This window comes from Haemaphysalis longicornis, unplaced genomic scaffold (assembly GCF_048455015.1).
Source record: "Haemaphysalis longicornis isolate Haplotype H1 unplaced genomic scaffold, Haemaphysalis longicornis Haplotype H1 scaffold_4, whole genome shotgun sequence".
Classification (NCBI taxonomy): Eukaryota; Metazoa; Arthropoda; class Arachnida; order Ixodida; family Ixodidae; genus Haemaphysalis; species Haemaphysalis longicornis.
In genome coordinates this window covers 183,251,023-183,275,114 of record NW_027526361.1, presented here as the reverse complement: position 1 = coordinate 183,275,114, position 24,092 = coordinate 183,251,023, and the positions used below count along the sequence as shown (strand labels likewise).

General features: G+C 47.1%; 1 protein-coding gene across 3 annotated transcripts in view; it reads left to right on the top strand.

Moving 5' to 3' along the window:
• Positions 1-24,092, top strand: part of LOC144179554 (cytochrome P450 3A24-like) — a 72,411-nt gene that overhangs the window by 15,318 nt on the left and 33,001 nt on the right. For all 3 annotated transcript variants that reach the window (XM_077707944.1, XM_077707945.1, XM_077707946.1), the window contains 4 exons: positions 2,710-2,806; positions 3,792-3,844; positions 14,766-14,862; positions 20,628-20,744. In XM_077707944.1, the coding sequence (XP_077564070.1) occupies positions 2,710-2,806; positions 3,792-3,844; positions 14,766-14,862; positions 20,628-20,744 (364 nt within the window). The remainder of the gene's footprint in view (positions 1-2,709; positions 2,807-3,791; positions 3,845-14,765; positions 14,863-20,627; positions 20,745-24,092) is intronic.

Below are 24,092 nucleotides of genomic sequence, written 5' to 3'. Positions count from 1 at the left end.
TTCCTGCTTGCGAATTGCACTACAATGTTCCGCGCAATAGCGTTTCCGGCAGTCTCAACGCACGTCTCATTCCGCACGTCTCAAAGCAGTCTCATTCCGCACGCCTGATGAAACTTCGGATAGTTCCGGACGAAGCATCTCTCGCCGCGTATTTGGACCAGCCGCCTGACAGGCTGGCAGCCTTTTCTGCTGTTGGGCCGCCCTGGCTATACCGCCCGCTGACGGACAACAAGTCTGTTGCTAGGCTACATGCTCGAACACTTGGCGTTCATCAGGCACCGGACGAAGTCCTTTACGTCACTTACTGGGCACCTGCGACACAACCCCAGGTTGTCTGCTACTTCGTGGTCGCTGAAGCACACGACTTCTTCGTAACCCCGGCCTTCACGTGTCCTCACCCTACCTTAAAGGGGTCCTGAAATACCTTCCGCCGATGCGTTGATGTACATGTAACCAAATAAAGCAATGTATTAGCAATCTCCTCCCGCAAGAATTTTGTTGAAGCGATGAGTATTAGCTGAGAAATCGTAAATAAAAAACCGCGCATTATCGTCGCGCCGCGTTTCCTCCTCCTTTCAACTTACTCTCCGCTGTTAAAGGCGCGTGAGCCTTCCCTCCCATGATGCTGCGCTCCTCCGCGGTGACGTACTTCCGCTATTGCGCTGCTCACACAGCCGTCTGCTACGGGCAAGATTTGTTGACACCGTGAATCCCGCACTCAGCTCAAGCGAACGAAAAATCTGGCCCCATGTGTGCGGCGGCCTGGCCTTGCCCTTTCGCGGTGTACGTTGCTGCAGAACTTTGCTATCGGCGGCGAACTCGCAGCCGCACGGGGAGGATCCTGCGCTCGCTCCCTTGGATGCACAGCGCACTGTTTATCCAAAAAGCGCCGTATCAGATGTGGCCCCGCTGGTGCCGGGTCTTATTTTGTGGCGGTGGTAATTCCTGCCGGCGGCATGTGAAAAAGACATTTTAAACTGATACAGAACCCGTGCACAAAACGCCAGTTCAGCTTGGGGCGACGCGTGGTGGAGAGCGGCAACGTTGGCAAAACATGCTCCGGCCTCTGAGCTTTCTAGCGCTAGAGCGAGCGCCATTTCTTTGACAATATCAAACATCGGTTGCCCTGGCAACAAGGCACAAACCGCTCTAGAAGTCAGTTACGGTTGCGTGATCCCGGTTCAGCTTGGGGCACCACCTCGCGGCATATGGGCACTGCAGGCATACTACTCACTCCCATTTGGAAGTGCGAGATGCGTTTGGCATTACAGGAGGCGATGGTGTGTGTGTTGTGGACGCCTTTGTTTCGCGATGAAATGCGACGTTGTGCTTCTGCGGGTGGATAGTGCTTCCCATGGTCTGGATTACCTTTCTCGAGCGGCGTACGACTCAACCTCGCATGGGGTATGTGCATTGTGCGTGGCTAAAAGCCATCTCGGCTTGTGCGCCAGAGTTAAGTGACTTGCTGTTCGTCCCCGCAAACCACGCGCGAGGTGAGTGCCGAATTTACGAGGGGCAGGAGGAGGCAACCCATCGTCTGTCAGTCGCGGTTCGGACTTGCAACGCATGTTGTGACGTTGTGTTCGTTCGAAACACATCTCTGGATTGTTTGGAAGTTGAATAAAATGTATGCGTCAAACCCGGGCATTCGGCTCAGGGCGTTCTCTGCGATTGCAAGAAAGAAGTGCCACGGGGTTTCAACGCTTTCTTTATGGAACGTACTCAAGTAAGAGAATATCCATGTCGTGTTATGGCCGTGTTGCATTCAATACAAACGGTTAAGCGTTTGTTTACACTTGTTTCGTTTGTCGTAAAATGTCCAAGCACTCCGGCACTCCGCCGGCAGAGCAGCCGGCGAGCCGTCGCTGAGCAGACGACTCATCTCGTTGCCGGAAGTGCGTGAAAAAGCCGCCCAATAGCAGGGTGTCTAGCTCATGACGAACATCTGCGAATCGATGATGTAGACATGTGAAGATGGCGGCGTCCAAAAACACGAAGGAAAGGGTGAGAAAAAAACGACAAACTTTGTAACAAAAGTGTGAGCTTTCCGCTGCGCGTAAAAGAGTAATACTTGGCACAGATGATGTTGACGACCCAATCTAACGATTGCGCTAGTCAATTTATTGTGCTCAAAACGCCTTTCAGGGCCCCTTTAAACCAAAGGTGCACGTACGAGACTTTCCATGCTATACCTAGCCTGGGGGCCGAACCTACTGCCATTTGGCATGGTCTACAACGAGTAGTGGGGTGAAGCTGGAAATTTTTACTGACCAAACGGCCACGATTCAAGATTTACATCGTGTTGCGCGGTGTGCAAGCCTGACTGCATGCATCCACACAATTATAACCCTTACCCATGCCCTTCCCGTAATTTGTGGATAGTAGCTTTCGAACATGTAGTTATACCCCAGCGTCTTATTTACTCTCGGGTTGGTTGCCAACTACTCCATAATTTGCTGGATATTTGTGTTAGCGAAACTAGGCTCCGCTCCTCTCTGTGTTGAATTCAGTGGTATCGAAGTCTTTGCAAGTTCGGCATATTCGTTCGGCAGAGTGTGTGCTTCATAAAACATGTGGCCTAACATTCTTGGCAGGCATGTTAAAAGCGGTGTGAAACGAGTGCGAGTAGGCGCCATTGAGATCAGTGGGGTTAGCAATTGTTTCTTTATGTTCATTATGTAAAGTATTCGCTCTCATTTTGCTCTCCAGGTATGCAGCAAGAAATCGGAACTACTGGAGGGACCAGAAGGTTGTACACGAGAAGTTTTCACTAATATTCGGCCCAGCAAAACGATTGCTGTCAAAGGTAAGTATCGCTTATACTAATTTTCTCTTTGCAGTTGCTGGAAGACAAAACTGCACGAAAAATTTCACGAGTTCGTAATCCTGTGTGAATGTGTGTTAGAAAATTGAAAAGTATTAGCGCGTACAGGCAAGGACGTAGAAGAGGGCGGACACCTCACCGAGCTCACTTCTGACTGGTTTTATTGTAAAGCGACTTACATGTGCATGATAACACCATTATCACGCTCTCACTGCGAACGGTGACGTGTTGAAGCCACACGAAGATATCAGGACTTAGTATCGGGCATACTTAGCGATGGCACAACCACGCAATACGACCCTGGTATTAAAATCATATCGGCCCCAATTATATTTCTCACATTGCGCTTTCTGTCTCGCTCTTCGCACGATTCAGACTAGGGAGCACAGCTGCAGTCGTGCCAGTGAAGAGATCAACAACGCTATCGAAAGCTGTTTCTTTAACGGTAACAAGTCGTTACGATATTGGCCAGATACAACAGCCAAATTTTGCACATCACCCCTACCGTTAATGCTTCAAACACCGACGAGGGTGGCTTTTAGCTTGCCTTAGCGCCCACCGGGATCCTCAGTTACTTTTCCGAGGGAACAAGCACGTTCCTGGCGCCTTTTTATGCCATTAAATTATATTATAACCATCTCCACGATTTAGACCGAACGCGTTTACATTATTGACACTTAAATGCGTCCTACTCATGCCATTCGTGCTTCAGAAAAAAAATACGAAAAGGCTACAACCCAGAATAAGAACACAGAGGGTCGGGAACCTAACACTGCTAGACCTCACTATAGAGACCGAATCTCTGGTTTAAAGCAAACATGCTCCATTAAACCACACATGCTGCTTATTATCTTCGTTAGGCGCCGTCATCGCTGTAGCGTTCCCTTATCGTGTAGAAAAATACATCATTTTGTCCTGTGCCCACTAAAAGATGACCGTTTGTTTTTTTGGTACCCTGATGTTGCAGCCGTCATGCCAATCTGACCAAGAAAGATATCAAAAGTTTGGGCGGGTCTTTGGGTGAGTCTGCGTATATTTTTGTCCCTCTAAGGCTATCGTAAAACATAGTAGTTCCCAAATACCCATTAATTGCTTAAAGGGGTCGTGAAGAGAGAATGAATTTGTCTTTTCTGAATTTTGTCTGCTTCCAATAGCAAATCCCAAATATCCCAAATATTTTCAAATCCCAAATATTTTGACAAATAATTGCTTTTGGAAGTTAGGAGGCGCCTTTGAATTCTCGTTTTGAGGCGGATTGCAAGTGACCATGACCGCATTATTGGTCAGCAGGTCCACTAACAGTGACGTCACGTCATGGACATTCGATAGTTCGATGCGTTCAAGGTTCTTTAAGTATATTGTTCTGCACAGCTGCAAAACCGATGTTTTAAAAATAATGCCTCCTTTATTTGTTGCTAAAAACTGTTTTCTATCGACGTGAGCGGTGTAGCTACCGCTTCAGTTGTCTGGCAACCATTGAAGCAGAACTCACACCTACTGGCTGTTTCTACAGTTTGTAGCCAGTTTTCCTGCTGAGTTTTACGTTGTTTTGCTGAATTCGCTTCGGAATATTACCTTTTTGTATGAAATGGCACAAAACAGCTCCGGCAAAAAACAAGTGCCCGTGTGCGATTCGAACTTCCGGTTTTGGGCCACCCAAACGTTACGGCCTGCTGCATTGAAGTCAGCCACTTCATCCGCTACACTCTCGACGTGAGAAGCCCGAGCGGTGAAAAACTGCTGTATAAAAGACGCTTCGCATTTGTAACCCAGCACTCTGATGTGTTTTAATAAATTATAATCAATCCAGAGCTTTAACCGCCAACTTACTGTTGGACGCTTCTGCAGAAAGCCAAAGGGGAGCGTATACAATCTACGAAACAGCGCAACAGCATTGTTTATTGGAGGAAGCAGGAAATCAATCGAACTGCGTGATGGTGGGACTCGGCGGCTCAGCGCTGTATCGCTGCTTCTCGCTAGTTTTTTTTTTTTTTTGCGCTTGATGAGTAAATGACGGGTTGGTTTTAAGTTCCGACTACTTGAGGTTCCTTTCATAAACGTGTTTATGTAGTAAATTCTCATTTTAAGCTTTCGGTCATTTATCTCGTCAGGTCAAGTGTTTCATATTAGCGCAACTCACATTACAGGCAACGTGAGACTGACGTCAGCAAACGTGTGCAAGAATATCGGCTTGCAGAACGACAGTTTAGACTCGCGCGAAACAGCGTAAACAGTTCACAAATACCCAGTTTACTTTAAACGCGGTTACGTCTGCCTGCGCCACTCCTCCGCGTTCTTGACTGAAAGTTCGACCATGTTGATCAGTCGTAACAGAGATCAGACATCTCTCGTTCAGTTCCAGCGAAACGAACATCTCCGTCAAACACCTCAATAAAAATCCATATGAGCCACACAAACGTACCGTCAGTACCGAGCATAAAAATACTACGGCTCACTATACAGAGTAACCGAGCCAACACTCGTTACATAGCACAACTAACTTCTCAGGTCAACCAAACGATAGGCCTCATACGCCGCATTACTGTCCGCAACAAGGGGCTAAAAGAGGCCGAGCGAATACAGCTAATTCAAGCTTTTGTAATTAGCCGCATTACTTACTCCTTGCCATATCTTAATCCCTCTCCATGTGAATTATCTAAAATCAATCGTCTGATTCGGAAAATTTATAAAACTGCTCTCCAGATACCTCAAAGTACTTCCACTGCCCGACTGGAACAGCTCGGCGTCTATAATACCGCGGAAGAGCTAATCGAAGCTCACCTGCTTAGCCAGTACTCTCGCCTGTCGGAAACACCTACCGGCCGACACATTATGAACAGGATAGGCATCAAAGCCCCAATAATAAGTGACGCGCGTGTCCCCATTCCCCAAGAAATTCATGGATTTCTACGTGTGCGCCCACTCCCGCGCAATATGCACCCAGTGCACAATCAGAAGCGGAGAGAACAGCGTGCATGGGCATTGGCTAAAAAGTACCCCATCAGGCCAAATACAGTATATGTAGACGCTGCTAGTTACAGACATCACGAAGCATATGCAGTGACGGCTATATATGACCCCATGGCACCCCCCCTCAATTCTCTCACCATACGTACGCGTCATCGGCGGAAGAGGCGGCTATTGCGCTGGCTATATCACATCGGCCGACCCCGGCAATTATAATTTCTGATTCGAAAACGGCCATCAAAAATTTTGCCAAGGGGAATATTTCTCCCCTGGCGCTCAAAATTCTCCTTCAAAATCCTCCAACCTCCCAGGTGGAGCTGATCTGGACTCCTGCCCACACAGGGCTGGGGGGCAATGAAGCGGTCCACACAGCAGCTCGAGAGCTTACCATCCGAGCAGGACCTACTCTTGTCCCCCTTCATGGAGCCCAGTCGGCTCGCGACAGCCTATTGAGCTTCCACGATGTCACTGCGCATTACCGCCTCACCCGCCGTCGATACCCGCCTGCTCACCCGGAACTGACTAACGCCGAGGAGCGACTCTGGCGCCTCATGCAAACTAACACTTTGTCATGTCGAGCCAGGCTGAATTTAATTTACCCTACTGTGTACCCCTCACCCAATTGCCCTGCATGTGGTGCACACGAGACCATCACACATCTTATGTGGAATTGCCCCAAAGACCCTTTTCCCTTAATACCCACTGGCGAGCACTGGGAGGAGGCGCTGGGCAGCTCAGACCTGCAGGTTCAGAAGAATCTAACGGAACGAGCGGCCGAGGTCACCGGCAAGATGCAGCTGTCGGTCACCACACCTCAGTAACCCAGAATGTACAAAATAAAGTTTTCTCTCTCTCTCTCTCTCTCGTTCTGTTGAAGGGCGAGTTTCGTCATGGCACCGATGTTGTAGCTTTTGTTGAATTCCAATGGCAGATCCGGAGCACTTTCGGAGCAACTTTTCTGCTCTGTCTGGAGCCGACGCGTTCCAATGGCAGATCGGGAGCAACCAAATCCTGTTCCAATGGCAGTTCGGGAGCGCCGTCGCAGCCGAGATCGCTCCGTGGAGCAAGAAAAGTTGCTCCGCCGAAATTGGCGGAGTCGGCCGTAACTCACTAGGGCGCTTACTTTTGCCGCGTGACATCACCAACGTCGCCTTGTCTGCCTCCTCCAGCCGCGCAGCGCAAGATGAATACACCCGCGGGGCTCGCGGGAACCAGACTATATCGGGGAAGGCGCGACGCAAAGGATGCTGGGGATTTCCTGTTCCCGGCACGTTTCGGAACTTTACTCCGGCGGTAGCGGCTGCGTTCCAAAGGCAGATTCCGAGCACCTGCTCTTCGCAGAGTCGGCGTGTTCCGCGCTGGAGCACGGTGACCGCTCCGAATCTGCCATTGGAATTCACCATTTATCTGACCCTTTGCAAGCCCGCTCTATGCCGACATGTTGTGCAGACGAGGGAGCACTGTGATTGGTTCTTACTGACTTACTGAAACGTCACTTAACGAGCTGAGAAAGGAAAGCCTCCGTGAAACCGAAATGGGTATGCATTGTTTGTTTATCAAGGTTGCACGTTTTTAAGTGCCCACACAACCCATTATTTTTTTGTAAATCTCTTCACGACCCCTTTTATACCTGTGCAATCATAGTACCAGGGCTGGCTTTTTGTTCGCGAATAGAGGCAGCACATCACTCCTAAATTTATTGAGAACAATGTAGGAGCTCGTGCACATTGAAGTTTTTTACACCCTTATTGCCTAAAAAAGGTATATTATAAATAAAATAAGGGCGTGGAAAGTCATCACGCCCTTTTTTACAAGTTTCCAACAACCTAATTTGTAGCTTTACACCCTTTTTGTGTAGCAAAAAGGGTGTTGGCTGACTGCAACACCCTTGGCTTTCTGTAGGGTGTTGAAAGGGTTTGAAATATGTGTTCAGTTGCAAAAAAAACAAAAAACAGCGGAGCTTGTGGCCGACCTAGCTTCTTCCGGTGCTGCTAAGTTTTGCTAGGCTTTGCTCAGTTTTGTTAGGTTCTGCCTGTTCTTGCCAGGCTAGGCTAAGTGCTCAGTGGTGAGGCCAAGTTCAGCCGGATTTTACATGGCTGTTCCAGTGTCCCCCACACTGACAGCAGATCAGAGGGGGAAACAAGATAGGTGGACGCCCAGCTCCGCTGTTTCTCGAGCTTTGCCCCACTAGTGCAAGCTACGCCATTTTTTTTTGCGTTTTATTAACCCAAAAGTACTATTACCTTTAAAATCGTACAGTAATGCGTGCGCATACACATGCGCCCCTTGTACTCAAACTCGTAACAGGGGCGAAAGCCGGTTTCGCTATTGCCCCCACCATATCTGCGGTGGTGCATCGTTTACAGGCTGCGCAGTTTTTTGCTTGGTATTCTTTTTGCTAACGCCACCAAACCTACATTAAACATAAAAAGCTCCGCTGGTAATAAATTATGCCAATTCATATTGTCTTTAACATCGTGAGGTACTAAACCTCCCCCGCTTGTAGAAAATGTTCAAGTCCACCTGTGTAAACGGGTATAAACTACCCCCAACCATGGTGGTCTTTTGCGCCGTTTTTTTTTGTCAGCGGTCTTTCACACCCTTTTTCTTAGTTTACAAGACCCTAATTTTGAAGCTTTTCACCCATGTGGGAAAAGGGTGTTGAAATACTCAACGGCCTTCTTGGTGGGTGCTTAAATGGAGTGGATATTTGTTTTGTATTTATTAAAAATCCATTAATGTTTGAACATATTAACCACCACGCGCTTAAAACGTTTTTGCAAATAGGAATGCTGACTTATATGTGCTCATATTAAAATGCATAATTCGAAAATGAGCTCGATAATATCTGATTTTTGCGACAAGCCCACCGACTTTATCAGAGGACTTTCCTCTGTGGTTATAAAAGCAACAAGAGGAGATATGCTCCTAAGATGACTGTGTACTTGCTGTCCCCATGCATACCGTTGTTTTTCTCGCTCAGTTCAACTGTGGTCCGAGTGTGAGTCATGCATGTTGCATGTGTCTGTATGTCATGCTGCGCGCTCAGCTGATCCACACTGTCAGGCGAAGCTGCGCTGCCCAAAGATTTATTTTAAAGTGTTAAGCAACCTTACACACTTACTTTAGGCTGTTCAGAAGCACACTGTTTTCACGCTTACACCAAAACATTTTTTAGAAGTGTGCGCCATGGGATCAGATTTTTGCATCCTTTTCGGGCAAAAACGGTGTAAAAAAGTTCAGGGTGTAATACCGTGCAAGGAATGTGGTAGTTTGCACGGTGAGCAAATTATGAAAGGACAATACCTTCAAGCAGGATGACGGCACGGACTGAAAGGACAGAAAAACAGTGAACACGTCAGCTAGGCGAGCAGTCTGATTGTTGAGAAATGGACCGTACCAACTAGCCCCTACACAAGCATCTGTTACCATCTCAGTGGTACGCTTTGCACACTCGCAGCGCAGCGTCGTTGTCTGCTTGTAGCTCCTTTCGTAGCCCACTAGTACTGAAATTTCGCCGCCGCCATTGCCAGTTCTTCCTGCTCTTTTTTTGCCCACACTGGCTACAGACTCAATTTTGCAACGTGTACGCCAGGTTACGGGTGTCACGCGTTCTGTCCAGGCATTTGCAGCTGGCGCACAGCACTTCCACTTTCCGTTTCCATGGCAAGGTGTGCCGGTGGTCGTGGTGATTTATTAAGAAAGCAAGGAAGAGAAAATAACTGTGGATATTGTTGAACTCAGTCGCGGAGTCCACCCTCATACAACCCAGTCCAGGGAAGGGAAGGGGGGCTTCAAAGGATAGGAAGAGAGAAAGAGGAAAAAAAGAAGAGAGTGGGGCACAGTCTTTGTCGCGTTGGTCTCGTCCGAGGCTCGACGGCTACAAACGCTGCACCAGTCCTGTCACAACCAGGAAGTTGAGGAGGTGTTGGAAGATCTCCCGTCGTAATGCGTCCAATCCCATGGGGAACAGGAAGTCTTCCAGCTTGTTGCTTGTTGCACCGAGTCGGCGGGCTGCGAAGGCAGGTATCTCCATTCTGTAGTTCTCCGCCCTGCTGCCGCTCGCTCTGGTGACGCAGCAGCGGCGCAAGAATGAACTAATTGTGGAAAAATCTCCCCACATGCCCCAACTACTGCTTACGCAATAAAAAACAAGATGAGAACTCTACAGGTCCGCATCCAGACTCGACAGCTGGGTCGCAATGCGTAAAAAAATGACGCAGCTTCCACTAGAGGTACAACGTTGGAGAAACCACAGAGGTGATAGTTCCCCTCCCTTCGTCGGGGACCCGGCTGTTGCACCTCACATGAATTTCCGAACTTTCCGCTGAAAGTTCTCCATGACTGGCTGGCCCTGATCGTTTTGTCCGGAGGCGTTCACATCTCTCCCAAAGTGGACCGCGTTAGCACGCGATAGAATTCGCGCCACCCGGCTTCGCGAACTCTGAGTCTCTAGCTTGAAGTCCGAGAGACCGCTTCACGAAGTTGCGCACCGAGCTCAGCGTAAAGAGGTTCGCGTCGCACAAGAGGCGGTCACACAAGCGTGGCCCAACACGAGAGAGAGAGAGAGAGAGAAACTGTCTCTGAGATTAAAGCTTTCTCGGAAACCGCACATTGGCGCCTCCCATGGACCTACGGGCTCGGCGTTGCGCGTTCTCATCGGCTTTGAAGCCATGGGCGCTTCGCGGACGGTCTGCTTCCTCTCCCGGTCTCTCGCTCGCCGTACTTGGGATCTTCGGCTCGGCGCAGCCCCTTGGCTGTGGCCTCTCGCTCGCTGCGCCGGGTCCGCTCAGCGTCGACGATGGTTTTATCGCTTTGAAGAGCGACGCGATTCCCGGCAAGCGACTTCCTCCTCAGGAGAGCGAGTCTTCTTTAGTCCCCCCAACGGTACGTCTGGCAGACCGCCGCTGCACACGAGCCTTCATACCATGTGTTGAGCCGTGACGTCACGGCTTGACAGGTACCTCTGAGGCTCGACGGAACCAAGCTTAGGCTAGCGAAGCGAGCGCGAAGCTGTGCACAGCTCCGCCAGGTGTCGCTAGGCAACGTGAGGTGACATCATCGCTTTGTGAGGGTTTTTGGTGCGATAGACAGATAACGCTCGGCTTAAACAGCTCGGCTGTCCCAATGGGCGTCACATTATTCTAGTTTTTCCCAGCAAGATTGAATGTTTTTCCTAGCGAGGTACCAACATGGCCTCATATTGTTACCTATCTTCTACCAGAAGACCTGTGGATCTCCAGTACTAGGGGAACTTGAATATGAACACCGACCTTTTGTATGACCTTGGGAGTTTCTGAGGTGTCTTGCCTTCCCCTACTCTCCCCCCACAGCTAGGGTGCTTGTGCCCCCTTTTGATTATTGCAGTTATTATTAGTACCAAGCAAGCAAGTGACTCAGCGGGCAAGACCAGCTCGACATCGTGAAGCAGCTAACCAACCATGTACAGGTGGAAGCGATCAAGCGAGCGCAACTTGAAAATTTCCCCGCCCGAAGCTGTACTGGAGAAAACTTGACACAGGGTTCAATAAAAAGGCATGAAGCAGTGTAAATGCAAAGCCTGTGTTCACACACGCCCGTCTCGAATATTAAATGCAGAGCATTTCAGTAACTCACGATGTCACCCGCGGTGACGTCCTTAGTCGTAGTCCGCACCCCTCCCCCTACACTATATAAAAGAAAATACTATCCGGCGCCAGGTTTCGATCCCTCGACCCTGCGGGCGGAACGCAATGTACATGGTGCTCTACCACTGCGCAACAAAGCCGACACAGAATGGGACGCTACGAACGCGCCTTATATCCTTGACTCATTCAAATTACTGCTGACAAGCGCTCTCTCGTCAGCAGTTGCCACAAGTGCAACAACATTAACGTAACGCGAACTACTTAAAGGAGCCATGAAGAGAAAATACAACTTCGTTTAATTTGAAAGAACTAGGATTCAGTATCTCACTCAGCTCCATTAGAGCCACAAAAGACGCTTTTTAACGAAAAAAAAGCAAGAAGTATTTAAAAACTTTCAAATTTTGCGCCACAGTGACGTGTTATAAGCAAGAATGACGTCACACGGGCCAACAATAAATCATAATTTTCAGTGCGTTAACTGCACGTTAGCATTCAAGTGATGCGGTGAAATGGAACTAGAGGCCCCTTTACAGACGTCCAGTCTTGTGTGGTCGCGACAGGTCAGTTAGGCGGCCGCCAATTGCACAAACAAGGTTCCGTGACGTCATAGAAAAGTTGCGGGAAATTGCCTAGGGGGTCGCGACTGCTTCACACATTTTCTTTCATATCTCCGTTATTTGTTCGAAGATGGCGATGATATTGGTATCATTGTCATCGGGACTAAGCGGTCTTTCTAATAAACCCAACTTGTATTTTGTCTTCATGGCTCCTTTAATGTCGTGCGCCCCCGGAAATGCTCTGCATTTGATCGTGCCCCTCGCGAGGGGGATGTTTCGCACTTGATCGCACTTCCACTGCTTTCTGCGCATGCGCCCCGTCGCTATAGCAACGGAGGCGCGTCGTCTGCTTCCAGGACGCCGCGCGGCGCCAAATTGAAACGGGTGGTGAGCGGTGGTGCCGCACGCCGCTCGTCGAAACGCGCCGTCGGAAGCGAGAAACGTCGTCGCCACATCTACGATCGAGATAAATAAATGCAAACGTAAAGCGCCAGACATTCGGCGCATTTACCTCATCCTAGCCACGAACAGCTGATCCGACAATTCGTGTCTCCATATGCGCTGGCTTTGGCTAGGCTAATCTTTCGTTTTTGTAAGCCTGCAATAGCCTTCCTAAAAACCAAACGTGTGGGTTGCAGAAGACGATATTAACCGCGGTGTAAGCGTTTTTGACTCTGTGGGCCTGTCTGCAAATAAATAATCAAAATTGAGGCACCCCACTGGATCCTGTGTGCGCATTATTGCGTGCCACGCCCTTTCCTTGTTCCCACTCTTTTAGACGGGGGTTAAAGCTCTTCATTTTTGTGCCCTGGAAAGGGATTTTGAGCCCACTATAAATTAACCGGAATCGCTAGATCGGGTGGCCAACGTCATCTGTGCAAGGTTTAACATTTGAGGTGCTGCGGAAAGGTCCCACTTTCGTTGGAAAAGTTTGTTGCCGCGTTCCCCCTGCTCCCCTCCCCCCCTCCTGCGTGTTTTTGGGCTTCACCGTCTTCCGGCATGTACGTCATCGATTCTCCCACGTGCGTCACGAAGCAGAAATTTTGCGATTGGACGGCTATTTCTCGCACTGCCGGCGAAGAGGAGCGTCCTCTGCCTGGCGTGGACGGGTCCGGTGGCGCCTTTGGTTAGTTAGCGCTTCCTGCAGACCGCTTAGTGCTATCGTGTTCGTCCATTTTTATCTTTTTTACTCGATTACCACGCTTCCCGTTAAGCCGTGTTGGCTAGGCCGAGACGACGATGACAGAACAGCGACGCCGACTTCAGAGTTGGCAGACCTCATTATCACACCACGCCGACGGCGGCGCGAACACACGTCCCGATCGAAAGTCCTCGTGGTGTGACTAGCTCACTGACTGAAGCCGCCGACAATACCGCTCGTCCGAACTGTCGTTGGGAATCTATAAAGAAGCAGAAACTCCGCCCAGACAACATCCGTGCCGCAATGAATGCGGTTCTGTTCTGTTAGTTCCTAGAGTGTAATAAATATTGTAAGGTCCATGAAATTCGTACAACTCAACACTAGCGCTAGTGCGGTCCGTATTTGGGCTTACGACGTTTCGGCCGTCCGCAGTAGGAAAGAATTCATTTCAAGGGGTTGCAAACTCAATATTCGTGTACGACCAGCAACGCTTGTAGAGAATATCAGCTCAGTTAAGAGCAAACGAGACAATACGGGAGGTTTATTAGTTTATAAGTAATCAATATCGGCCAACTTTTTAGCGTGACGCATAAAACAAAAGGCGGCGAGCACTACTTCCTCAGGGCGAAATCGCAGTCGCAGCCGAAACAACGCTTTTGATGGTGGTCAGCTATGGTGGGGGCGTCTTGAAACCTTACTGCGCCACTGTTATTCAAGAAATGTTCAGTTAACCAGCCAGACATCCTTGAAATTGAGCAGGAAACAGTGATGTGACACAAAGGGTGGGTCTCGATATAGCCTACAGGTTGTTTTGGCGCAACCGCCCATTGTGTCGTGGCTCAGTGTCTGCTCGCAACACCTCAACTATGTAACGGACATTCTCCTAAAAATATCCCCTTCCTGGCCTCGCATCAACCTCCTTGCACCGACCCGCGATGCGAGCCTTCCATACACCATGTAGGGTCAGTAACATTAGGAAGTCGTAAGGTACACCCCCTCATTTTCCATATTTTAGCACCATGACTACGTGAGACGACGATTACTACGACGACAGGAGACGCCAACAGACCCAGCCCTGAAGGGGCTCCCCCTCTAAGATTCTTGAAGGAGGTGATTACTAGAACATTGAATTATTTTCATAAGTAACACCCACGTGTCGGCAAAAGCTCTTTCAGGGACCCTTTAAACCCAGTGCTTCGGGCTGAAGGTTGCACCGCTAAAAGACGGAAATATGTCGCTAATACCGTTATTGGTTTACGACTCCATCCAACTCACAGCTTAGTATTGGGCTGTGTTAGTGAACTTTAGAATGTAGTGGACATCTACAATTTCCGCATAGATATGGTAAGAATCTGCAGAGAACTTGTTGGCGCGACTTAGTTGCTTTTTGCAATCCCATTAAAATACACCTGCGAGCGTCGACCGCTTGATTGACGGGAAACAAATTAGGTGAAGCTGGCACACACATGTATTGTTAAACTTACGGGTGATTGCCTGGACCATTTTCTGCATTTTGCTGCATATGGGGTTGGATTGGGTCCTAGCAAAGTTGTTCATGCTGATCTTGTTTTTTTTCTATCCTGAATAACGCATGTGCTCGCGGTTGTAGAATAAAAATAAACACAAGATTCTTTTTCTTGAAAACGCAGAATATACGAAGGAGGCAAGCCAACACTGGTGGTGGCAGATCCTGAACTTGTGAAGCAAATCTTGGTTAGAGATTTTCCGGCGTTTCCTAACAGAAGGGTAAGGTAAATTATTCGTCCTGATACCTCGGCCCAGAATTAGCGTCATGTTTTGAGGTGAGGTGGCACATGTATGGATAACACATGTATGACACACGCCTTGAACGAAAGACGAGGTTTTTATACGTGGGCTGAAAAGTTGTCACGTATTCCATTAAGTGGGGATAGAGAAAATAGTGGCTATTTATTTATTTATTAGTTCATTCAGATTTACCTTCCAGGCCCCAAGGCGTTAACGAGGGGAGTGGATACAAGGATACAATAAAATAATTGATTAGATGAGTGCAGGCTTGTTAGGTTCCTGGGTGTACAGTATTAGCTAGTGCGGTACGAAAACGTTGGTGGCCGACAATGGTGGATGTGTGTCCGCGCAAGTGGTTCCATTCTTTTCAAGTGCTTGGGATGAAGGGCTGAAGGCAAGCTCTTGTTTGGCAGTGCTGAATTCGAACTTTAGTATGAAAGTGATGAACTTGTGGAGAAATGCTTATTGGTGGAAGTATGAATTCGGCGCTCAAATGAGAACTGTCATTGAATACTAGGTGCGGATTACCTTAGGACCGTACAATACCCGTCCGCGTCCGTGCGCATAGCGTTTAGAATCGCAAAAAATCACACAGGCACCGGCAGAATTCGGCCCTGTATCTGGTAGACCAGACAGAATTAGTGTCAGTCGTCTTAGCCCATTGGGCTACGACCGTGAGTTAGTACCTGAGAGCCAAACGGCTTACTCCCTCGCCTGTAACGATGCTGAGTGCCTTAGGACCTCCCAATGTCCGTCCACATCCATGCTTGGGAACACAACCATCAAGCCAAATCAAGCGAAATTTGATTTGAGCCGTGAGTTGCAGTTTCATTTAGAGAATAATCAAGGTGCAACTCACGGCTCAAGTCGAATGACGGTCGGGGCGAAAATCGGGTGTCACTCGAGGCGCAACTTGTATGTCACTTCGAGTCCCCCTACTCCGCACCCTCGCCATCATCCACGGAGTGGAGATGTTGCCATTTTTTATGTATTTTACGAAATTGGCATAAGCGATCAAATTGTCGACGGGATGCAAAAGAAGGAACGTGCAATGGGTTTTTCCTGGACGTTATGCGAGCGGCATGGTTGTAGTTATGCAGTATGAAACGAGCGGAGTTACTCTGTACTAATTCTAAGGAGATAATTAAGTTATCAGTTCCAGAATCTCATGTGGAAGAGGCGTATTCTAATTTACTACGGACTAATGTTTCATGTAACGCTAGTTTTCATGACATAGGGGCGGAAGAGACGTTACGGTGAAGATACCCTAACGTTATGATAGCACTGCTTATAATCGCGTAATATGAAGTGACCAGGTAAGCAGGAAATAATGTGACCACCAAGACAGCGGTAAGAAGTGACTTACTCGTGAGGGGAAACATTAAGATAGTACGTAACAGAACGAGATAAGGAGCTAGAAATTCGCATTGCTTTACATTTTGTACTGTTAAGGTCAATTAGCCACGTGTCAAACCAGTTTGAAATTGCGTTCATGTCAGTCTGCAGAATGTGAAGGTCGTTTATATCATTAATCTCTCTAAATATTACACAGTCGTCCGCGAATAAGTGAACTTTAGAATAAACACATGCGGCAAGGTCGTTCATGTATATTTAAAGGAGTACTGGTAGGCTTAATTTCTATATAGATATATCCAGCAAGTTTCAATAGTAACCGTTCAGCATAACAGATTGTAAATCAAGTTTAGTCTTTACTCGCACGAGGAAGCTCAGAACGGATACCCTCTGGCAATTGGCATCAGCATGACGCTATCTGCTCCTCCTGGCCCCAAACGGCCGACGCGAGGGCCTCCGTGACATGGCCAACGCGCCGGCTGCGGTTGGCGCGCGCTGTTCCGCCGTGTGTACGCGTCACAGTTTTTGGACTGACGTCATGCAGCCCGGCGCGTGGAGATGGTGGAGCCCACGGTTGGTCTGGGCGCGGGCCCTACCAGTGGTGCGACGAGAAAGGCGACGTCATAAGCGCCCTGCTGTCATGGCGGCCGCATCGATGTTCCTTTAGTCGAAACCGAAACTGACACAAATAAACGAGGCTGTAGATCATTATTTACGCAGATATCCACCGTCTAATGTGCCATTCTATGATTAGTGGGCTGGTACGCACCCATAGCCGCGGGAGAAACTTCACCTGAAAATGTCGTGTCAGTACTCCTTGAAGAACAAAAGCGAATTTAAAATGGAACCCCGAGGAATGCCGGAGTGAACAGTACTAAAAGAAGAGTTGAAATTGTTAGCAGTGACAAACTCCGTTCACCTGCGTTCACCTCAAGGCACATTAAAAGATCGCGACAAGGATTTAATTTGCTTAATTTAAGAAGTAATAGCTTGCGTTATACGTTTCGGAAAGCTTTGGAAACATCTATTAAAATACAAGCTGGCAGCGAACAACGAAGAAGGGTGATGTTAAGTTTGTCAGTAAATGAAAACAGTTGGGTTTGACAGGAGAAGGTTTACGGAAGCCATGTTGGGCGCTGGTAAAAAAGGAGCTAGATTCGAGAAATTTTGCCATGAGTAAAACATATGCTCCAGTATTTTGCAAAGAATGCTAGTTAGAGATTGGACGGAAGTTGCAAAGTTAGTTTTTACTACCTGACTGATCAATGGCCACCACCTTGCAGCCCTAAGGAAGAGTGCAGCTGTCAGGCGACTGCTGGAAAATTGCTGAAGAAATGAGAGAACAGTACAATTTAGTACCTTTTGAAAATTTGGGGCTAAATAAATTAATACCAGGGCACGAGGAGACGTTTAGTTCTTCAATTATTTTTATTTCTTTTGTTTCGATATTTATTGGATCCATATGCACGAATTCATAAGTTGGTGTGCTTGGAATCGCAATATTCGGATCAGAAATAACAAAATTACCACAAAAAAGTGTTTAAAAGCACTGGACATAATCTATGAGGAATAACCGAGCCATCTTCATCGAGTAGATTGATTGAATCATAGTGTTGGGATTAATGACGCGACAGAACTTTTGGATCGTTAAAAAAACTTCTTAAAGTGTCTTGTCAGAAATGTTTTTCGGCTTTTTTTTAGCTTTGACACATCCACAAGGCTAGCTGCCTTATAAGTATTCCATTTGGCACCACAAGAAAAATGTTTTGCGGCACGGTACAGGCGTTTCCTCTTGTCAGATAGGCGCTTAACGTACGTAGTGTATCATGGGGCTCAGGAATGGGATGAGATGATTCTCAAAGGGGCGTACGGTCTAGTCCACTTATAACAATATCCAAGTGCCAAGGAAATCCCATCGTTATAACCGATAATTGTTATAAGCGGGTTGCGAAATAAAAAGACGGAACTTAGCTCAAAAAAGTTTATTCGCATGCCAGCAAGGCGGTACCACTACTAATTTGTGGAAAAGAAGCCACAGTCGGTCACCTTTGTTTTCTGCCAGTGAAGCTAGCGAAAATCTTTTCCAATAGCATCTATAGGTGCTTCACCTAGCTGATGAGGTAAATGTCCCCGAGGGAATGTTTCACGCATTGCGCCTCCTACGAAGACACTATACCTGAGTAGGGTGCGCAACCGCGTCATTAGAGTCGTCACTGTTGCACTTTTGGTGCACGATATAACCGGATTCAATCGTTATATCCGATATCGTGGCACTGGAGCATTGTAATAAGCGGTTTATTTTACCATAGAAAAAATACAAAAGTTGACAGTGCCATAGCTGTTCATCGTTATATCCGATATATTGTTATAAACGGTATCGTTATAAGTGGACTCGACTGTATTCGCTTATTAAGTCATTAACTTTTTCATTAAAAATAGACAGTTAGGTTCAGTTGTATGGCAGACAAAATACTGAAGAAAAAGGTTGAGCAAAATTTAGTTTCTGGTTGTTTCAAAATCTGCCCTGTTATAATAGCGAATACGTTTAGGTCCCTTTTCGGATTTTATTACGGCCATCAGTATGTCAAAAACGGAATTCGGAATCTTCTGTTCTTGCGGAAAAAAGTACTGAGCCCTTCCATCCAAATTCAAGTTCAGCTAGGGCCCACATAGCACAAGTCCATGTGTAAGGTTGTGTTAGTGCAATGCCAAATGCTGATGTTGCTGTGGTTACGGTACACCAAAAACTATTTGTTTAGGACGAACATTCCTCCTAAGCCTCAAACGAAGTTCCTTAAGGAACTGTAAAGGGTGGGAACGATTAGGCCTGTATTCGCCGGTTACGGCGGCGAGAATCTAAATACATCATTCTCGCAACTAGAAGATGAGGCAGAAAATTACAGAAACATGAAAACAGGCGTCGACACCCCGTATGCTTTTGGGTACTATGGTTTGCGAAGCAACAGAAGTTGTGAGCGGCGAGAGCTCATTGGAGAAGCATCTATACATGTTTTCCTAAAACAAACAGTTGCAAACTCGTTGAGCACGGGAAATAAATGTAAATGAAAGCTTTCCGTGAGGCTTCGCTCACAGCCGGCTCGATGGGGTAAGGGAGGCCGCTATAATTGTGCACACCGACCGCTCGAGCATTTCATAGCATTGACCATTCATTTGGTGAAAAATCATACATAGTCCAAGCCAGCCTTTTCGTCCGGTGAAACGTTGTCGCGGTGCACCATGGCTTGGAAACGTAAAAGCTACCGTTCCTGCGTGAGAGCGCCTAGCGCCAAACGTTTACTCTCTATAGATCGCCCCGGTTCTTCGCTCCTACTTTGTGACACTATGGCTATTCCACGAAAAAACAAAATGGAAACGGCAAAGAGAAATTTCAGCTATATTTACTTCTCAGCAAATAACACATCGTTGCTCGTCAAACAAAAGCCAAGAGGGCTACAAAATGACGTGTGACCTTTCCGTTAAAATACGACTTCATTCAACCTTTAGTGTCCCTTTAAAGCGTCTAAACGCGGCGTGCGAAGGAGTACATACTATCCCTACTCTTTCAACGTTCAAATAAACTCAAGAATTTTTAGACTCGTAGTTCGTGCCTAACTGGCTGCTTGTTACCGACGAACGTCGCCTCGCTATGAGAATGCCCAACGGTTTATTTGCCGAATAATGCGCGATTTAGCTTTTTAGGAAAAGCGGAAGCGATACTATTCAGTGCGCAGCTGTAGCATTACGATGATTGCTGAGTCGAGTAAAGCATGCAAGCATTGGGCCTTTTCTGTAATAAGCAATGCATACCCACAGCGTAAGTGAATACAGAAAACATTTATACCCCATTATAGGAAAACGCGTTGATGCAGGAATAAATGATGCTAGGGCACACATTGCATGCAGACGGTGATAGTGATGCTGGGGCATCAATCAATCAATCAATCAATCAATCAATCAATCAATCAATCAATCAATCAATCAATCAATCAATCAATCAATCAATCAATCAATCAATCAATCAATCAATCGGTTGGTTGATCGATTTACAGTGCAGGAACGGATTTGTTGCAGTCGACCATCCCTGTGATCGATCCATCAACCGATCGATCAGTCTATAAATCGGATCCATCCATTGATCGATCGATCGATCCATCGATCGATCGATCGATCAAACCCAATCACTGGGATTATCGACTGCAACAAATCCGTGCTTGCACTGTAAATCGTGTGTGCGTACAGTGAAGATTACCAGTGTCGCATACCTACAGAGCAGCACTTACCCGCAGTGGCATATTAAACAAAGCTTTATTAGCAGCTATGTACGCTACTTTCGCATGTTACTGCGCGGTGGGCGCTCCCAAATCGTCACTCACTTTGTTAATAAATTACAGCTGCGTCAATTGAAGGATTCCATTCTGAGCAATATGATGGTTTTTGCGTACGTCGATCGCTGGAGGAAAATTCGCCCAGCAGCCAGCCCGGCCTTCTCCACTGGCAAGCTTAAAAAGGTAAGTTGTGCGTCAATTTCTTTGGTAACTGGGCAATGCCAGTGACCCCTTTTTCATCCGAAAGTAAGCTAGTGCCCTTCTTTTTCGCTGCAACCCCTTACTAGCGTTCGGCTCAGGGAGAATGAATGGGTAGACATTTGCGTGCTCCAAGACACGTGCACGCAAAACCATGCGTAAGTGATCGCTAATGCCTATTCGTTGAACGGAGGCGACGCGCTGCCCTGTCACACGTTTATGCGTTGTGCGAAAGAGCTGGGGTTCATATGCCGTCTTCTCCCAGGCATGCGCACCCTGACTAGCGTCGCACTAATGGCAATGCGTAGGGCTTGCAATCGTCCGGGAGCATCGTCTCATGACGGGCGACTCGATATTGAACCCTCTCTCGAGGGTGGCAATGACCCTTCCGGCTGCGTCGAGGCTTGGACCTCACGCGATCTGGAAAATATGCCCCTACCGCAAGCCCCCTTTCGCTTTTCTGACTCTTGTGTATGCGAGAGGAAATCTATACCTATATATAGAAGTGCCCGACTGACTGACTGACTAACTGACTGACTGATTGCCTGACTGACTGACTGACTCATCAACGCCCAGCCAAAACTGTTAGATCTAGAGACTTGAAATTTCGGGAGTTTATTTGCGTCATTGAGTAGGTGCTCACTAAGGCGGGTTTTTCAGAAATTGCACTCCTTACCGAGCAAAAGGGCGAAATTGTGGTTTCGCGAATTCGTGATCTTTTCGGTCACCCATTCACATATCGAAGCTCTTTTTGCTGATATATGTAGCCCTTCAGAATATCTAAAAATAGCCTACACTAGGGGATGATTTCTTTATTCCGGAAATAAAATAGTGTTCCTAAAGGTTCTCAAATAAATCTCACCGATTCAGTCATCCAACTGATTTTTGCTAGCATATGTTACTCATACAAATGCACAGAGCCGTTTTTAAGGACTTCGCCCTGCGACGCCGCTAAAAGGGCGAAATTGTTTTTTACAAATGAAACGGCTGATGAGTCAAAAGGACCTAACAGGTTATGTACACGTCTAGCCAAACTCCTCTTTCAAACGGCTACAGATTGCAAGGGCACATACTGATTACGGTGTTGGAGGTCCATATTTCTAAAAAAATTTAAAAATCCGCCATGGAGAGAGTGAGAAGCGGTAAAATAATTTTTCTGATAATTATTTTTTTACCGCCCGCCATTTGAGATATCGAATTGGTTTTTTTTAGGTAGGAAACTTACTCACGTATCTAAACACTGTTCTACAACATTTTTCAATGACAACCTCCCACTAGAGGCAAGCAGAATTTCGGGAAAACACTGTGTTTTTACACATTCGTAAAATAACCACATAGCCAGTTGATATCTCCCATTCATTTTTTTCTTGAAAATGCTGCCCACGTAGTTGCCCGAAAACCACTTTCAGGATTTTGTCCTAACATGCGGATAAGAAGGCCAGCGAGATTTTTTAATCTGCATCATTTTGGACGTAAAATTCAGTTGAGTTTCCCGCGTTCGCTTAGCGGTCGGCATCTGCTGACACCTCCGGCAACTACGCGTCTCCCGTATGAGCCGGTGTCATACATCATAAATGTAAAATAGAAGATGTACCCGTAAAAAACGCAAAGGTTAGCCCTCGGTATCTGTTGGGACTACTTGCAAGCCAGCGCTCCCTTAGGCAGCCCATGTTACTTATGATAAAACTGTACCGATGAGCATCACTCCTATCTTCTGAGATAGCACTTCCTACGAGGAAGAATTAATACCCCTCACCCAGCCGGCCTCCATCATGTGTTCCCAGCGCAATCTCCTGCCGAATTCAATTTGTGTTTGCAACCTGGCACCCTTCCTCATATCATATAAGAGTGCAAGCAAACCAAGCTCCTCCTTCTTCTATCCACTTTTCCCAACCTTGAGCTCTGGAAGAACCTGGTGACTAACAGCGATTTCGATGTCCAGACAATACTTCCTCCAGAGCGAAGGCTGCCACCTTTTACATGGCTTTCTGAAATTGGAAACCACTCCCACTTCGCCGGCTCAATAAAACTTTTTCCACTCACTGACTGGCTCGCTCGAGCGCGCCATTTGGTGCAATTTGTTAGCGATAGTTGGATTAAAACAAGAGTGCCAGTCGTTTCACATTACCATGACGCGCCTCCAGTTGGAACCCATGTTCTGACAGCAGGCAGGCGCTCCCAAGTGTGTACCACTTCTCAATGAAGTAGCCTAATATGGCGACTAACCAATAAACGAACTTGTGTTATACCCATTTCTGTCCTTAATATAATGGCCCACCCGGGCACCGCCGGGTACTACCGCTAGTAAGCTTATATGAGCGTAGGGCACAGAGAGTGGTCCGACCATTGGAAGCCGACCAAATACGCCTGCAACGCGGCACGCATTGTGCAGGTTAAAGGTTCTTATTAAAAGATAGTGTTTTTTGGGCTATTAGACCGAGAACATTTTGGTCTGTCTGACTCTCCGCCTGTGTGGCCCTGGATTTTATCCACCCTGCCAAAAGATTGGGGGACTCATACAGAGAGAGAGGAAATAAAGATTGATTGGAGAGTTTAGCACCAACCTAAAAAGGAGCTGGCTACTTATAAAATTTAAAGAATATTTTAACTAGACAGCTTTACAATGACTGATATTTCCCGTTTATGTTTCCACATAACGTTGACAAGTGAAGAGTGAATGATAAGAATCCTAATTCCAGAACTAGTCCTGCTAATATGACATCACTGTTTCATTAAATATGTACGGTGACATAATCTACACAGTCACATCATGGAGTGTGACAGGAGCATATGCCCGTGGAAATTTTACTGCCTTGTCCCCAAATTTTAAAAACAGCTCCAGCGTGGACGGAAAAAGGACACAGAAAGACGACGGCATTAGCGCTGCCTTCGAACTGAATTTCATAAGATTCTAATAAGTATAGGAATTTATTAAGTATCTGTGTAGAGTGTGCCGAGTGCGTGAACGCATGTTGATGTGCTGGTGTGCTATCAGGGGTTCTTTGTGTTTTTTCGTTGTTGTTTTGTCTTTAACTTTTCACTGGTGTTAACATGAAGAGTGCGTATAAAAATGGGCAAGGTTTCTCTTATTACATTCAATTGGAAGTCAGCGTTCATCCCGTGGTCTTTATATGTCCTTGTTTGTGTTTGCCGTGTAGCTATTTTGAAAATAAACTACCAGCTAGCCCAGCCGTACACTTTGTTGTCCCCAAAGTTATGTTGCCAGTAGTACGAGTATGCGCTACACCACTGTCAGCAACTACCTGCAATGATATCGAAGGCAAGGGAACAGCACAGAGTTCTGGCGTCTTTGAGATAGTTAACCTCAAGTTG